Raw genomic sequence first — 18907 nt, 5'->3', positions numbered from 1 at the left:
ACAACCGAGGGTGCAACCCTTCCTTGACGATAACATTTGTCATTTTTTTGGGGTCCATAATTAATAATGATAACACAAATTGCTCTTGCAAACATGGAAAATATGTCAACATTCCACCCTAAAGGAGACCAGACCAACCCACCTTGCTGGGCGTCTTGAGCGGGGAGATGGCGATCTTTTTGCCGGCGATGCTCTGGATGCTGGCGTTGTGGGTCTCCGACAGCGTGATGGTGCGTTGGGTCATCCCTGGCGAATGCTGGGCCACAACACGTCCTGAGTTGGAAAAGAGGAACGCTAACTTGAGCGGAAAAAAACTAATTAAAGATTAAAGCTGCAAGCAGCGATGGACAAGACCGACTTTTGCTGGTGTTTCCTGCCTTTACCCATTCAACATATCTTTACCTGCACATTACCTACCTTCCCTGCATCCTGGGGTCACACTGGTCCTTCTTTCCTTCACCCATAAACGCTGGTGCTTCCTGCCATCACCCAGACAACATATCTTTACCTGCACATTACCTACCTTCCCTGCATCCTGGGGTCACACTGGTGCTTCTTTCTGTCACCCATAAACGCTGGTGCTTCCTGCCATCACCCATTCAACATATCTTTACCTGCACATTACCTACCTTCCCTGCATCCTGGGGTCACACTGGTGCTTCTTTCTGTCACCCATAAACACTGGTGCTTCCTGCCATCACCCAGACAACATAACTTTACCTGCACATTATCTACCTTCTCTGTATCCTGGAGTCAAACTGGTGCCTCCTTCTTTCACCCAGTCAACATATCTTTACCTGCACGGTACCTACCTTCTCTGCATTGTAGGGATGTCCCGATCCAGGTTTTTGCACTTCCGATCAGATACTGGACGATACTGGCCTATCCGAGCATGTATTAAAGTTTAAAGTTATTTAGCCCACTTAGTTGTCAGATTCATGCTGAAAATGATTTTAGTACTCTTGATAACGACTAGCCAGCAGAATTAGGTGAGTTTGAATAATACGCAATAGTTGGTATTCAAGGATAAACACAAAATATCAAAAATGATACATGACAAACAGAAATGGCATCATTAAACAGTAGAAAAGTGAACAGTATAAAGTGCAAATAATGCGGTAAACATTATTTTTAAAAAGCAAAACACACAAACAACCTGAGTGGGATAAAATGTCTATAACTCAGCATCAATACTTGCTCTTGAACAAGTGTAAACTTAAAAAATATATATATATATATATATCTACACACTCCCTTCAATTGTTTGCCCTAGTCAGGGGGGGGGGGCAAACAATTGAAGTCCAAGCATAATGGGGAGATTCTTTCTAACAAAGACGAGCACTTCAAGATGCTCAGGTGTCAGCCTGCTCCTGTGTTCATCTATGATGAGTGCTAAAAAGCCTTTCACTCGCAAGAGTCATTAAAATGTCTTACAACTTTACCACCACGCTTGACTTTATTGTGGCAGGTTTTGCACTCCACCTCTTCATCTTTTTCGTTTTGCAGGATAAAACAATCCCACACAGCTGACATTTTTACCGTAACTTTTAATTCACACGGCCGTCTGAACGGTTAGAACACAGACTTGTGGATGTTTTGAAGGGGTGCTGGAAAATGCGGAACGGAGTTTAGGGAGCAGCAGAAGAGTGGAATTTATTATTTAAATCAGTGTGTTGGAAAACACGGATCTGGATAGGCATTTTCCCATGCCTTGCCGATTTGTTTGGCAAATATCGGCAGCCGATCCGATCCAAATATCAGATCGGGACAACCCTACTGCATTGTGCGGTCACGCTGGTGCTTCCTGCTTTTAAGCGGCCATCTTGAGACAGCAGCAGCGCAGCAGCATCAGCACAGCAATTCTTCGAAGGCTCGTAAAATCCAAACCAGAGCAGTTAGAAAAACTCTTTGCGCAACTTTTAATCAGAAGGGTTCAATCTCTTTCCTGTGCGAGTTTGAAGCAGACACAACAAATGCGCTCAGAGGAGATAATGTCTGAAAAAAGGTGACAAGTTTTTACAAAACTTTTGTTTTGAAGGGGTAATTGCCAACTTCCTGTTGATTTTTGCTGAAGGATGTAAATGAATGAAATGTAGGTCTAAGTGAGACCTACATAAATGTTTTTTGTTTCATGTCTCTACGACATTCCTACCGGAAGTTACAACCAGTTTTGTCTGTGTTTGCTTCCCAAAGAGCAGTTTTGTCTGTGTTTTAATCCTAGGGGGCGCTAGAGAGCAATTTTGAGTTTTGGGGTTTGTTTTTTTTATTAGATCGCAATTTAGGGACTGCGTGGCGCAGTGGGAGAGTGGCCGTGTGCAACCCGAGGGTCCCTGGTTCAATGCCCACCTAGTACCAACCTCGTCACGTCCGTTGTGTCCTGAGCAACACTTCACCCTTGCTCCTGATGGGTACTGGTTTGCGCCTTGCATGGTAGCTCCCTCCACCAGTGTGTGAATGTGTGTGTGAATGGGTAAATGTGGAAGTAGTGTCAAAGCACTTTGAGTACCTTGAAGGTAGAAAAGCGCTATACAAGTACAACCCATTTACAACCCATTTATAATTTTCACCAGTCCTGATGTGTGTGTCCAGTTTGGTGAGTTTTGAAGTATTTAAGGGGGTCAAATTACAGCTCAAAGAGGCAAAAATGAAATTTTTTCGGAAACTTTTGTTTTGAAGGGTTTTTTGCCAACTTCCTGTTGATTTTTGCTGAAGGAGGTCAATGTATGAAATCTAGGTCTAAGTGAGACCTACATAGATGTTTTTGTTTCATGTCTCTACGGCATTCCTAACGGATGTTAGAAGCAGTTTTGTCTGTGTTTTCTCCTAGGGGGCGCTAGAGCGCAATTTTGAGTTTTTGTTTTTTAATTAGATCGCAATTTTCGCCAGTACTGATGTGTGTGTTAAATTTGGTGAGTTTTGAAGCATGTTAAAGGGGTCAAATTACAGCTCAAAGAGGCAGCGGTATAATAATAATAAAACCTTAGAAATACAGGTCTTCTGTCCCAAAGGGACATTCGGTCCCAAAAAAAAAAGTGAAGAGGAGGTAGACGGACTCACCTGCGATGACGGGAGATCCTGACATCTGAGCTTTGCTGTTGACGGTTTTTGTGATGATGAACTTGATGGGCGGGGCTGAGGACACTGGCGTTTTCTTGGTGAGCTGTGAGGACAAACAACCGCGTTAGCACTTACTCTCGCGGCTTAGCAGCAAACAACTTCATGGGTTATTATTGTACTCGTTGATAAAAGTACAAAATAGGAGTATTTTGGCTTCAAAGCAACCATTTTAAATACCTCAAATGTTCAAGATCTGTTATGCATTGCTCATTTTGTTGCGTTTCACTTTTGTAGCTGTATGCAGAATTAGTGCCTCTGAACTAGCAGCTGGATTCATCAGCTCTTTTTAAAGTGTTATTTAATGTTCCTCTGGTGGTTTTTCGATACTGGTACTAACAGGTACCAATTTTAAATACCTGTGTGTGTGTGTGTGTGTGTGTGTGTGTGTGTTAATAAATATGAATTGTTTTTGATCATAAGATGACATTTTGTGTTGCACCATTTAAACCAAAAGCCAAAAGCAGTGCCGTTGTCACGTTGAATAAATGGTAAATAAAATGATTTGCAAATCCTTTTCGACCCATATTCAATTGAATAGACTGCAAAGACAACATATTTAACGTTCCATCTGGAAAAATGTGTTATTTTTTGCAAATATTAGCTCATTTGGAATATGATGCCTGCAACATTTTTCAAAAAAGCTAGCACGAGTGGCAAAAAAGACTCGGAAATGTCAGGGATGCTCATCAAACACTTATTTGGAACACCCCACGGGTGAAGAGGCTAATTGGGAACAGGTGGGTGCCACGATTGGCTGGAAAAGCAACTTCCATGAATGGGGCGAGGGTCACCACTTTGTCAACAAACGTGTGACTAAATTGTCCAACGGTTAAAGAAGAACATTTCAGTTGGTCGCTACATGTGTAAGTGCAAGTTAAAACTCTACTATGCAAAGCCAAAGCCATTTATCAACAACACCCAGAAACGCTCATCTAAGATGGACTGAAGCAAAGTGGAAAAGTGTTCTACCGATAATTTCCTTTGGTGTTGGTCTGACAAGTCCACATTTATAATTGTTTTTGGAAACTGTGGCCGTTGTGTCCTCCGGACCAAAGAGTAAAAGAACCATCCGGACTGTTCTAGAAGCAAAGTGTAAACGGCAGAATGTGTGATGGTATGGGGGTGTATTAGTGTCCAAGTCACGGGTAACTTACACACCTGTGAAGGCACCCGTAATGCTGAAAGGTACATACAGCTTTTGGAGCAACATATGTTGCCATCTAAGCAACGTTAACATGGACGCCCCTGCTTATTTCAGCAATTCAATGCGTGTTACAACAGCGTGGCTTCGTAGTATAAGAGTGCGGGTACTATACTGGCCTGCCTGTAGTCCAGGCCTGTCTCCCATTGAAAATATGTAGGCTAAAATATGAGGCAGGAGACTGTTGAACAACTTAAGCTGTACATCAAGCAAGGATAGGAAATAATTCCACTTCAAAAATGTGTCTCCTCAGTTCCCAAACCTTTACTGAGTGTTGTTCAAAGGAAAGGTCATGTAACACACTGGTAAACATTTATTTTTTGCTGCCATTCAACTGAGTTCATGATTATTTGCAACAACAAAAAAGAAGTTTGTCAGTGTGAACATGAACTATCTTGTCTTTGCAGTCTATGCAATTGAATATAAGTTGAAAAGGATTTGAAAATCATTGTATTATCTTTTTATTTATTAACTCTAAACCAATTCAGAGGCGACGCTGCAGCTTAGCGTGTCAATATTGCAGCATGACCCAGTTAGCTCTCTGAGATCACGGCGCCGCTTAAAGTAGTTCCTCAGTGTTAGCACTTTTAATATCAATATTGCTAATACTTGGTTATTATTCAGGCCATGGTATGTAAACAGGGTATTGTTGGTGGGTTTGGGGTGTTTTGAGAGGGTTTTATGGGCGGAATCAATGACTCCCGTTAGTTACTTACGACTACGAGCTATATATAAAAAAAAAATTATTGTTCACAATCTCAATGTAAGACGAGAGCACATGCTTTTATCCTTTTTCATGCATTCTAACTCGTGAAATAAGGCTAAAGAAGTAAAGATACAAACATCCCATCAGTCTGTACCCCAGTGAGAGCAGACGTTGTACGGTAAGTGGTTGTGGAATATTATTAATTCTTCATCCAAACGGGAAGATATAGACATCCCATCAGTCTTTATCCCAGTGAGAGCAGACGTTGTGCAGTAAGTGATTGTGGAATATTATTAATTCTTCATCTAAAAGGGAAGATATAAACATCCCATTAGTCTTCATCCCAGTGAAAGCAGACATTGTACAGTTAGTTATTGTGGAATATTATTCATTATTCATCTAAACAGGAAGATATAAACATCCCATCAGTCTTTATCTCAGTGAGAGCAGACATTGTACAGTGATTGTGGGATAATATTAATTCTTCATCTAAATAGGATGATATAGACATCCCATCAGTCTTTATCCCGATGAGAGCAGACATTGTGCAGTAAGTGATTGTGAAATATTATTCAATCTTTATCTAAACAGGAAGATATAAACATCCCATCAGTCTTTATCCCAGTGAGATCAGACATTGTGCAGTAAGTGATTGTGGAATATCATTCATTCTTCATCTAAACAGGAAGATATAGACATCCCATCAGTCTTTATCCCAATGAGAGCAGACTTTGTGCAGTAAGTGATTGTGGAATATTATTCATTCTTCATCTAAACGGGAAGATATAAACATCCCATTCGTCTTCATCCTAGTGAAAGCAGACATTGTACATTAAGTTATTGTGGAAGATTATTCATTATTCATCTAAACAGGAAGATATAAACATCCCATCAGTCTTTATCTCAGTGAGAGCAGACATTGTATAGTGATTGTGGGATAATATTAATTATTCATCTAAATAGGATGATATAGACATCCCATCAGTCTTTATCCCAATGAGAGCACACATTGTGCAGTAAGTGATTGTGAAATATTATTCGATCTTTATCCAAACAGGAAGATATAAACATCCCATCAGTCTTTATCCCAGTGAGAGCAGACGTTGTGCAGTAAGTGATTGTGGAATATCATTCATTCTTCATCTAAACAGGAAGATATAATAGACATCCCATCAGTCTTTATCCCAATGAGAGCAGACTTTGTGCAGTAAGTGATTGTGGAATATTATTCATTCTTCATCTAAACGGGAAGATATAAACATCCCATCAGTCTTTATCCCAATGAGAGCAGACTTTGTGCAGTAAGTGATTGTGGAATATTATTCATTCTTCATCTAAACGGGAAGATATAAACATCCCATTCGTCTTCATCCTAGTGAAAGCAGACATTGTACATTAAGTTATTGTGGAAGATTATTCATTATTCATCTAAACAGGAAGATATAAACATCCCATCAGTCTTTATCTCAGTGAGAGCAGACATTGTATAGTGATTGTGGGATAATATTAATTATTCATCTAAATAGGATGATATAGACATCCCATCAGTCTTTATCCCGATGAGGGCACACATTGTGCAGTAAGTGATTGTGAAATATTATTTGATCTTTATCTAAACAGGAAGATATAAACATCCCATCAGTCTTTATCCCAGTGAGAGCAGACGTTGTGCACTAAGTGATTGTGGAATATCATTCATTCTTCATCTAAACAGGAAGATATAATAGACATCCCATCAGTCTTTATCCCAATGAGAGCAGACTTTGTGCAGTAAGTGATTGTGGAATATTATTCATTCTTCATCTAAACGGGAAGATATAAACATCCCATTCGTCTTCATCCCAGTGAAAGCAGACATTGTACATTAAGTTATTGTGGAAGATTATTCATTATTCATCTAAACAGGAAGATATAAACTTCCCATCAGTCTTTATCTCAGTGAGAGCAAACATTGTACAGTAAGTGAGTGTGGAATATTACTATTTTTTTTTTTATCTCAACAGGAAGATATAAACATCCCATCAGTCTGTATCACCGTAAGAGCAGACGTTGTACAGTGATTGTGGAATAGTATTCATTCTTCATCTAAACAGAAAGATATAAACATCCCATCAGTCTTCATCCCACTGAGAGCAGACGTTGTGCAGTAAGTGATTGTGGAATGTTATTCATTCTTCATCTAAACAGGAAGATATAAACATCCCATCAGTCTTTTTCTCAGTGAGAGCAGACATTGTACAGTAAGTGAGTGTGGAATATTACATTTTTTTTTATCTCAACAGGAAGATATAAACATCCCATCAGTCTGTATCACAGTAAGAGCAGACATTGTACAGTGATTGTGGAATATTATTCATTCTTCATCTAAACAGAAAGATATAAACATCCCATCAGTCATCATCCCACTGAGAGCAGACATTGTGCAGCAAGTGATTGTGGAATGTTATTCATTCTTCATCTAAACAGGAAGATATAAACATCCCATCAGTCTTTATCTCAGTGAGAGCAGACATTGTACAGGAAGTGATTGTGGAATATTACACATTTTTCATCTCAACAGGAAGATATAAACATCCCATCAGTCTGTACCCCAGTGAGAGCAGACGTTGTACACTAAGTGATTGTGGAAAATTATTAATTCTTCATGTAAACGGGAAGATATAAACATCCCAATAGTCTTCATCCCAGTGAAAGCAGACATTGTAAAGTAAGTTATTGTGCAATATTATTCATTCTTCATCTAAACGGGAAGATATAAACATCCCATCAGTCTGTATCACAGTGAGAGCAGACATTGTACAGTAAGTGAGTGTGGAATATTACTTTTTTTTAATCTCAACAGGAAGATATAAACATCCCATCAGTCCGTATCACAGTAAGAGCAGACGTTGTACAGTGATTGTGGAATATTATTCATTCTTCATCTAAACAGGAAGATATAAACATCCCATCAGTCTTCATCCCACTGAGAGCAGACGTTGTGCAGTAAGTGATTGTGGAATGTTATTCATTCTTCATCTAAACAGGAAGATATAAACATCCCATCAGTCTTTATCTCAGTGAGAGCAGACATTGTACAGGAAGTGATTGTGGAATATTACACATTTTTCATCTCAACAGGAAGATATAAACATCCCATCAGTCTGTACCCCAGTGAGAGCAGACGTTGTACACTAAGTGATTGTGGAATATTATTAATTCTTCATGTAAACGGGAAGATATAAACATCCCAATAGTCTTCATCCCAGTGAAAGCAGACATTGTACAGTAAGTTATTGTGCAATATTATTCATTCTTCATCTAAACGGGAAGATATAAACATCCCATCAGTCTGTATCACAGTGAGAGCAGACATTGTACAGTAAGTGATTTTGGATTATTAATAATTCTTCATCTCAACAGAAAAATATAAACATCCCATCAGTCTTTATCCCAGTAAGTAGGAGTGAGAGTTTTCCCTCAGTTACCTGCACAGTCTTCAGCTGCTGGCCGTGTAGCGCGGTCACCTGTCCGGCCGCACCCCCGACCATTTGCTTCAGCTCCGGCCGCCCCCCGATGGTCACCATCTTGATCTGCGGCACCGGCGACTTGCCGTCGGCCGCGCTTTGAGCTCCGCCTGCCTTGGCGGTGGCCGTGTGGGGCAGCTGCAACAAAATGGGCTGTCCCGCCTTCCCGATGGTGGTCACCAAGAGCTTCTGGCCTTCCTGCTTGATGATCTGGGGGGCCGCCGAGCGCGCCGCCTCCGTGGCCTGCGACGAGGCCACCTTGTTGAGGATGATCTGGTGGTTGGCGGCGGAGATGGTGAACGGCGCCGTGAGTTTTTGCAAGCCGCCCGCGGACGCCGTCGTCGTCCCCGTGGCGCTGTCGGCGGCTTTAGGGGCCGCCGCAGGCTTCAAGGTGAGGAAGTGGGAGGACGAGCCGGCAAGCTGGGGTTCCGCGGAAGTGGACGGACCCACGGTCTCCGGCGCCACCTGCGTGTCCGTGTCCATGGGGACAGATGTGCCTTGACCGGACTCGGACTGGGAGTGAGACACCTCCTCGATGGCCTCCATGTCCATGATCTCGTCGGGGAGGAGGCTGTTGAGCTCAGGCGACACCACGTCCATGCTGGCGAGGACTCAGCAGCCTGGTACACCTTTAACAACCACACCACCACAATCAAAACACTTGTACCACCCACAAAGATCTTTTTGGTCAATACTCGGGCATCCTTTGATTCTTTGACACCAACAACACATCGATAACTGCTAACCAGTATCGTCAGTACTGACGAAGAAGAACGCCTACTGGTTTCAAAAAAATGATCCGGTGTAGGGATGCAACGAAATGAAAATTTGTGGCCGAAGCCGAAACCGAATAAAATTTGAGCGCTTGGCCGAAGGCCGAATACCAAATACCGAATAATAAATGCAGTTTTTCACAACTTTTTCATATTGCATAAATAGCCTAGAATAAATTTTTAGACATGTTTTTCAAATAAAGTAAATTTTTATTGAATATTGAAATTTTTTAATATTCCAGTAGCCTTTGCTTTTCAAAAAAAGCACAGTTTTTCATTTATATTAGGCCTTCAAACAAAACATGCATTCCAAAAAAAAAATAAAGTGCATTAAAGTGGATAAACCCACAACAAATGAATGATTGTCCTTTTGGCAAAAGTCTGCTTAGCCACAGTAGATATGCTAATAATGTAAACAGAAGGCTCAAGTAAATCTCAATTAAGTGTGTGCTTGTTACGTCATACACTTATACAGGTAGCCTACACAACAGGCTAATAATGTAAACAGAGGACCCACTAAATCTCAATTAATTGTGTGCTTGTAACCTCATACACTTATACAGGTACACAACATATCCCAGGCCAGAACAGATTTGTCAACGACAGTACTTCAGCTTCAGAATAAAAAGAAGGAAACTAAGTATGTATAAAACAATTTAAATTGAACACTGCACGTTGGTTGATTGCGTCACCGCGTCAAAAAATTGCGTCTTTGCGTCACACGCCACTATTCGGCCTTGCTTTTAACTCATTCCACCGAAGGCTGAATGTGGCTTTTTTTGCCATATTCGGCCGAATATATTCGGTTACCGATTAATCGGTGCATCCCTATCATGGATGGATGTATTCTTGTCATAAACAAATGATAATGGAAGTGTGTTAGTGTCAGGGTTATACAGTATACCGCTACTAATAAAGTATGGCGGTACCAATGAATGAAAGAAGGTACTATACTGCCTTTGAAAAATGTTACTTTTTTTTTTTCCATGGAGCATGTGAGTCAACACACACACAGACACACACTTACAGGGGGAAACGGCGTGGAGACAGAAGAGGGAGAATTAGGCCTTGGCGGTGTATTGAATTTATCCATAGATAAAAAATGTTGTTGTTGTAGACCAGGGGGTCGGGAACTTTTTTGGCAGAGAAAGCCAAGAAGCCAAATATTTTTAAAATGTATTTCCGTAAGAGCCATATAATATTTTTTTCAACACTGAACACAACTCAACGCGTGCATTTTCAAGTAAGACCAACATTTCTAGAGTATAATAGGTCTCTTATCCTTTGGAAAGACATTGTTATTCTGAAGCTAACTGTGGAGGGGCGTGGCCCGCGGGCCTGCAGCGAAGCGGGTTGTTGCCAGGGCCGACCTCGAAATCAGCGACAGGTGCGTAGACGGCCCAGCTGGGCCTTGTTTTCTAATCACCTGTCACTCTGTTTACAAGCAGCAGCCAGGAGAGAGCAAGAACGAAAGAGAAAAAGACAAATGCTGGAAAGCAACTAAGAGACTTATTGAAAAATAAAAAAATATCGTAACCCTGGAACAGGCTTTCATGTCGGTGCCTGGTGGTCTGAAGAACCCCCATGAGGGCAAGCCCCACACTAACCAATAATGAATAAATTACTTCTTACCATTAACGCAACTTCTTGAACATAAAAATGCATGAGAATATTTTATATTTTGAACGTTATTTTTGATTACAAGTGGAATTATTCAGTATTTATCGTGCTGAGCAATGTCAGCTCAGATTTATCCGAGAGCCACACCTCATAGGTTCCCTACCCCTGTTGTAGACCATGGGTGTCCAAAGTGCGGCCCGCAACTAATTGTTTACCGGACCCCCACACATTCTGGAAATGCTATTGCAAAAATAAAAAACAACATTAAAAACATTGGAATGAGGTGAAATATATCGAGAAAAAGTTGCAATGTTGACATAAAGCTGCCATGCAGGCTGTTTTTTTTTTTTCTTTTGTTTTTATTTTACCATGTAAAAAATATTTTAACCATCCAATTAACGTGGACCCCGACTGAAACAAGTTGAAAAACTTATTCGGGTGTTACCATTTAGTGGTCAATTTTAAGGGGAAATGTAATGTTCTGTGCAATCTACTAATTACAAGTTTAAATCAATCAATTATTTATTTTTTATTATTTTGCCATTGCTCAAAAAAAATGACAAAAAAATCCATGTTATAATGAATTATTTTCAAAGCTCCAATTAGTTCAAATATTTCATTTTAAAATGTTTTATGTGGTAAATATTGCATATATTGTGCAGTTGCCATATAAAAACAAAGTTTTCTTTGACAAAAGAGTATAAAACAAACAAAAAAATAGTTTTAACGTAAAATTGACAGGTATATCTGAAGTTGATCTCGTAACTTAAGTGTTGAAAGTGAAAAAAAAACCCTGATAAAAATTTATCACTTTCTGAGTCGGGCACCTTTTGGATTCCAAATATACTTAGTAGTATTTTATTTATCGTTTCACTGTGATTACTCAAAAATATAAAATAATTAAAATCAATGGTGTCCTGCATTTTTGATCTTTTAGGGCTCTAATTACTAAATACTGCATATTTCAGTTTTACTATGAAAAACAAAGTTGTTTTTGACAGAAATGCCATGAAATCTTTTTTCTTTTTAAGTTGATATAGAGATGTACTGTAAGCGTTAAAAAAAAAAAAAAAAAAAAAGTTATTAACTGAGACCCTTTATGGTCCCCGGGACCCCTAAAGGTAAAATACATTTTAAAAATACAAATATTTTGTTATGGTTTGAAAATGAAAAATATCAAAATGACAACTCGACGCTACTTTAGTTTAGGCGGAGGGCGCTAGGAAAGGGCTATTTTTTTCCCCCGTGACATGACTAGGGAAGGTTGTTTGGATTGGGTCTTATAAGTAATGATGTGCATTTAGTTTCTGGAACAGGGTTGGCAAACTTTTTGCCACAGGGGTAGGGTTGCAAAAGGGTGGAAAGTTTGTGATAAATTCCTGGAAATTTTTCCACGGGAAGTTTGGAAATTTTGAGCGTTTTTTGATTATTCAAAGTTGGACACTGTCCATCTTATTCTGTACAATAAGATGAGAAGCTTGCAAAACACTAATGCAATGCCCAAAAATGTAAATAGTCAGCTAAACAATCGGAGTAGTCTTTAAAAATATTTTACTGATGGACAAATGAACAGAAATAGGCTAGATGAATGAATGAACAGTCAATCAGAATGCTAAATCAAACTATAACCTACATTCTTGTATGACAACAGAATGCCTAGCAGAAAAGAAGGTAGAAGAAACTACAACCTTTTGATTTACTATTTGCTAGATCACGAAAAAAGGTAAATTCGGATCGCTAACGTTGTTAGCACAAATGAATGGGATTTAACAATTAGCATCGCAGCTAACGGAGAAATATTTTCGGTTCATTCAAGACTGTGGTGGTACATAAACCTAGCTAGCGAGAGATATTGGCCCCAAAATCATTTCGCCAGTACAGGAACAGCTAGCTAGTTTGAGTGGAAGTCTGCCAGAGTAGTCTACAGTCATACCGTAACAAGCAATTACACCTCTATTACACAGCAACACGTGACAAAGAAGTTGAGAAAGGTGGCAATTAAATACTGATAAAGTTGAGGAATGCTCATCAAACACTTATTTGGAACATCCCACAGGTGTGCAGGCTAATTGGGAACAGGTGGGTACCATGATTGGGTATAAAAAAAGCTTCCCAAAAAATGCTCAGTCTTTCACAAGAAAGGATGGGGCAAGGTACACCCCTTTGTCCACAACTGCGCGAGCAAATAGTCAAAAAGTTTAAGAACGTTTCTCAAAGTGCAATTGCAAAAAATTTAGGGATTTCAACATCTACGCTCCATAATATCATCAAAAGGTTCAGATAATCTGGAGAAATCACTCCACGTAAGCGGCATGGCCGGAAACCAACACTGAATGACCGTGACCTTCTATCCCTCAGACGGCACTGTATCAAAAACCGACATCAATCTCTAAAAGATATCACCACATGGGCTCAAGAACACTGCAGAAAACCACTGTCACTAAATACAGTTCGTCGCTGCATCGGTAAGTGCAAGTTAAAGCTCTACTATGCAAAGCGAAAGCCATTTATCAACAACATCCAGAAACGGCGCCGGCTTCTCTGGGCCCGAGATCATCTAAGATGGACTGATGCAAAGTGGAAAAGTGTTCTGTGGTCTGACGAGTCCACATTTCAAATTGTTTTTGGAAATATTCAACATTGTGTCATCCGGACCAAAGGGGAAGCGAACCATCCAGACTGTTATTGACGCAAAGTGTAAAAGCCAGCATCTTTGATGGTATGGGGGTGCATTAGTGCCCAATGCATGGGTAACTTACACATCTGTGAAGGCACCATTAATGCTGAAAGGTACGTACAGTACAGGTTTTGGAACAACATATGCTGCCATCTAAGCGCCGTCTTTTTCATGGACGCCCCTGCTTATTTCAGCAAGACAATGCCAAGCCACATTCAGCACGTATTACAACAGCGTGGCTTTGTAAAAAAAAAAAAAAAAAAAAAAAAGAGTGCGGGTACTTTTTTGGCCCGCCTGCAGTCCAGACCTGTCTCCCATGGAAAATATGTGGCGCATTATAAAGCATAAAATACGCCAGCGGAGACCCCGGACTGTTGAACCACTGAAGCTCTACATAAAACAAGAATGGGAAAAGAATTCCACTTTCAAAGTTTCAATAATTAGTTTCCTCAGTTCCTAAACGTTTATTGAAGTGAATTGTGAAGTGAATTATATTTATGTAGCGCTTTTTCTCAAGTGACTCAAAGAGCTTTACATAGTGAAACCCAATATCTAAGTTACATTTAAACCAGTGTGGGTGGCACTGGGAGCAGGTGGGTAAAGTCTCTTGCCCAAGGACACAACGGCAGTAACTAGGATGGCACAAGCGGGAATCGAACCTGCAACCCTCAAGTTGCTGGCACGGCCACTCTACCAACCGAGCTATGCCGCCCCGAGTGTTGTTAAAAGAAAAGGTGATGTAACACCGTGGTGAACATGCCCTTTCCCAACTACTTTGGCACATGATGCAGCCATGAAATTCGAAGTTAATTATTTGCAAAAAAAATTAAGTTTATGAGTTTGAACATCAAATATCTTGTCTTTGTAGTGCATTCAACTGAATGTGGGTTGAAAAGGATTTGCAAATCATTGTATTCCATTTATATTTACATCGAACATAATTTCCCAACTCATATGGAAACGGGGTTTGTAAATATAAATGGAGATATACTTTTTCATCCAGCCCTAATATGAGATAAAGTAGTGAAAATGGTCCCGTTCAGAACATCTCATAAGAAAGTAAACAAACCAGCTAGCATATTAGCAAACATGTATGCCCTATTTGGTGACTTAAAGGCGCTGTACTGCACACTTTTTAATGCTTTGATAAAGAGCCGAATCCCGTCTACATGTTTACAACCGGGCTCATTTCCAGCGTACCTCCACTTGATCTCCCTTTGTGCCGCCATCGAGCTGACCGTGGAGCCACTGCCTTTACACCCGCACACTTGTCTGCAACATTACGCAGCCGGTAGAAACTGGGAAGTCACATTAAGTAAGGGGGGGAGAATAAAACGACACAAATATTTAAAAAAAAATTAAAATAAAAAGTAAAGAAGGAAGGAGGCTACAGTTAGGAAGAGGAAGAAGGAAGGGCTGTGTTTATTACTTCAGGCAGGGCTTCAGATTTCGAAAGATCCACCACTTTTATCTTGTCATCAAGCGAGCAGCAGTGAAGACAAGTGTTTAGAGCAGGGGTGCCCATTACGTCGATCGCGAGCTACCAGTCGACCGCGGGGGGTGGTTCAGTCGATCTCCAGCCAGGCTTTTATAAAAAAATAGACCTAAAAATTAGTGATCATCAATCTTCACCAAGACGTCACTTAAATGACATTCACGGTACCGGAGGGTCTTGTGAGATGACGCTGGCTGCTGCAAGATCATTATTATGAAAATATGACCGAGAGGAAGGCAAGAAACACTTTTTATTTCAACAGACTCTCGCGCCGTACCTTCCGTCAAAACTCTAAAGGCCGACTGCACATTTCCTATCTTCACAATAAAAGCCCTGCTTCATGCTGCCTGCGCTAACTAAATACAGAGTCTCGGAAAACTGGCGTGCACAAGCGATCCCTCAGAAGGCTTTCCGAGACTCTTATTTTGTTAGCGCAGGCAGCATGAAGCAGGGCTTTTATTGTGAAGATAGGAAATGTGCAGTCGGCCTTTAGAGTTTTGACGGAAGGGACGGCGCGAGGGTCTGTTGAAATAAAAAGTGTTTCTCGCCTTCCTCTCTGTCATTTTTTCATAATAATGAACTGGCAGCAGCCAGCGTCATCTCACAAGACCCTCGGGTGCCGTGAATGTCAATCAAGCAAGCTACGGAATTTGCCGCCAATGTTTTTCTTGTAAAGTGTATGGAAGCTGGATGAATTAGATGCCAAAAACCAACCACTTTCATGTGGTATTGTACAGAAAGGACAACTTTTTTTCTCCTCCATTTGAAAATGTGGGCGTTATCATCATTACTGTCTGATTCCAATCAATGCAAGTCATCAGAATCAGGTAATACACCAACTTATATTCTTGTCTTTGTGAAAGAAAGACATCTATATGTGTTACACATGCTTGTATTATCATTAAACACATTTAACTTGTTTACAAAAATGTCTCTTTCTTAAATAAATAAATATAAATGATATATATAAATGAGGTAGATGCCCTTGAGTTGATCAATTGAAAAGTAGCTCGCCTGCAGAAAAAGTGTGAGCACCCCCTGGCTTAGAGCATATAAATATATCCTTTATCCTTTATTCATGCGCCATAACGGCATCAAACTTCCACAAACCACGCCACTAAGTACTTGTTCATAAACTCGCACAAACAAGGCTCGGGATAGCTTCCATTAAACCAGGGGTGTCCAAACTTTTTCCACTGAGGGCTGCACACTAAAAAAATCAAAGCAAGTGGGAGCCATTTTCATAATTTTTATTTTAAAAACCAATACAATATATATATAAAAAATATACATTTAGGCCGCCACTCAGTTGTGATACCGGGGACCCCTAAGGGTTTTGGTCAAAAAAAATATTAAAAATGTGTCATTATTCAGTATTATAATAGTTATTATTATGGAACATTAAATAACAAATGAAAAAAGCACAAAATATGCAATATTTTCACCCAATAACTTTTTTAGGTGTAATATTTGGGATTATATATTAAATTGGAGCATTAATTTAGGATTTTGATTCATTATTATTTTTTGAGCAATGACACTTAAAAACCAATAGACTAAAATAATTGGGGATCCAAAAGTGTGCTACTTATTAAAGTGTTAAAAAATAACTGAAATAAATAAAAATACATTTCTGTTTACTTTTAGCAAAATAATCTCGAGATCAACTTCAGATATATCCGTCAATTTTAAGTGTTATTGTTGTTTATGTTTTGTTTGTTTGTTTTAGGCACTTCTTTAAAAAAAAAACAGCTCAGTTTTTTATATGGCAAAACACAAAATATGCAACATTCCTCAAAGTGGAATATTTAATGTGACGTAATCGAAGCCTTGAATATGTCAATAATTCAAAATGACATTGATTTTGATTCATTATTATTAAAAAAAAAAAAGAAACAGCCTGCATGGCAGCTTTGTGTTATAAGAGTAGGAATTGCAACAATTTCTTGTTACATTTCACCTGTTTGTTCTTTTATACCGCTTTTTATGTTTTTAATTTTTTTCAATTGTATTCTTAAAATGTGTCGTGGGGCCGTTAAAAAATGACCCGCGGGCCGCACATTGGACAACCCTGCATTAAGCCATCTGTCACCTGATATCACTCGTTAATCAAATGTACACATTAAAATAATATAATCCATGCTTTTGGGTCACTCTTTAGTCAAATGTACACATTAAAATGATATAATCCATGCTTTTGGGTCACTCTTTAGTCCAGGGGTCTCGGACACGCGGCCCACGGGGTTAGACGTTATTTTACAGCCCCCACTTTTATATGAAAGTTTAATGTTAGTGCGGCCCGCAAGTTTTATATGAATGGCGCTTGACAGCGTTGTGTTATTTGGGTCCAAAATGGCTCTTTCAACGTTCTGGGTTGCCTACTCCTGCGTTAGTGGAAAAGCGGCAAATGATTCAACATTGACTACTAGTAATAATAACAAGGCGGTGGTAAATAATTCTGGTGTAAATATGATAATAATAATAAGAAGGGAGGAAAATAATTCTGGCGTAAGTATGATAATAATATCAAGAAGGAGGTAAATAATTCTGGTGTAAATATTTTAATAATAACAAGAAGGAGGTAAATAATTCAACATTGACTACTACTACAGTTTGCAGGGATCGATCTCGTCTAAATGTGATAATAACAAGAAGGAGGTAAATAATATTGGTATGAATATGATAACAATAACAAGAAGGAGGTAAATAATTTTGGTATGAATATGATAATAATAACAAGGAGGTGGTAAATGTTTCAACATTGACTATTAGTACAGTTTGGAGGGATCAAAAGGTCGTGTAAATCTGATAATAACAAGAAGGAGGTAAATAATTCTGGCGTAAATATGATAATAATAACAAGAAGGAGGTAAATAATTCTGGCGTAAATATAATAACAATAACAAGAAGTAGGTTAATAATTCTGGCGTAAATATGATAATAATAACAAGAACGGAGGTAAATAATTCTGGGGTAAATATGATAATAATAACAAGAAGGAAGGTAAATAATTCAACATTGACTACTAGTACAGTTTGCAGGGATCGATCTCGTCTAAATGTGATAATAAGAAGGAAGTAAATAATTCTGGTGTAAATATGAAAATAATAACAAGGAGGTAAATCATTTTGGTATAAATATGATAATAATAACAATAAGGAGGTAAATCATTTTGGTGTAAATATGATAATAATAACAAGAAGGAGGTAAATAGTTCAACATTGACTACTGGTACAGTTTGCAGGGATCAAAAGGTCGTGTAAATTTGATAATAATAACAAGAAGGAGGTAAATAATTCTGGCGTAAATATGATAATAATAACAAGAAGTAGGTTAATAATTCTGGTGTAAATATGATAATAATAACAAGAAGTAGGTAAATAATTCTGGCGTAAATATGATAATAATAACAAGAACGGAGGTAAATAATTCTGGCGTAAATATAATAATAATAACAAGAAGTAGGTTAATAATTCTGGCGTAAATATGATAATAATAACAAGAACGGAGGTAAATAACTCTGGGGTAAATATGATAATAATAACAAGAAGGGAGTAAATAATACTGATGTAAATATGATAATAATAACAAGAAGGAGGTAAATAATTTTGGGATGAATATGATAATAATAACAAGGAGGTGGTAAATATTTCAACATTGACTACTAGTACAGTTTGGGGGGATCAAAGGGTCGTGTAAATATAATAATAATAACAAGAAGGAGGTAAATAATTCTGGCGTAAATATGATATTAATAACAAGAAGGAGGTGAATAATTCTGGGGTAAATATGATAATAATAACAAGAAGGAG

General features: G+C 38.9%; 1 protein-coding gene across 1 annotated transcript in view; it reads right to left on the bottom strand.

Annotated features, from left to right (window-relative positions):
• Window positions 1-18907, bottom strand: part of lin54 (lin-54 DREAM MuvB core complex component) — a 48502-nt gene that overhangs the window by 24557 nt on the left and 5038 nt on the right. The window contains exons 2-4 of the mRNA XM_061907834.1: window positions 8492-9159; window positions 3058-3160; window positions 143-273 (exon numbers count right to left, since the gene is read on the bottom strand). Coding sequence (XP_061763818.1) covers window positions 143-273; window positions 3058-3160; window positions 8492-9130 — 873 coding nt within the window. The 5' untranslated portion in view covers window positions 9131-9159. The remainder of the gene's footprint in view (window positions 1-142; window positions 274-3057; window positions 3161-8491; window positions 9160-18907) is intronic.

Source organism: Nerophis ophidion, linkage group LG08, assembly GCF_033978795.1.
Source record: "Nerophis ophidion isolate RoL-2023_Sa linkage group LG08, RoL_Noph_v1.0, whole genome shotgun sequence".
Taxonomy (NCBI): domain Eukaryota; kingdom Metazoa; phylum Chordata; class Actinopteri; order Syngnathiformes; family Syngnathidae; genus Nerophis; species Nerophis ophidion.
The sequence above is the reverse complement of the archived record's forward strand: the minus strand, read 5'-3'. Positions and strand labels throughout refer to the sequence as shown.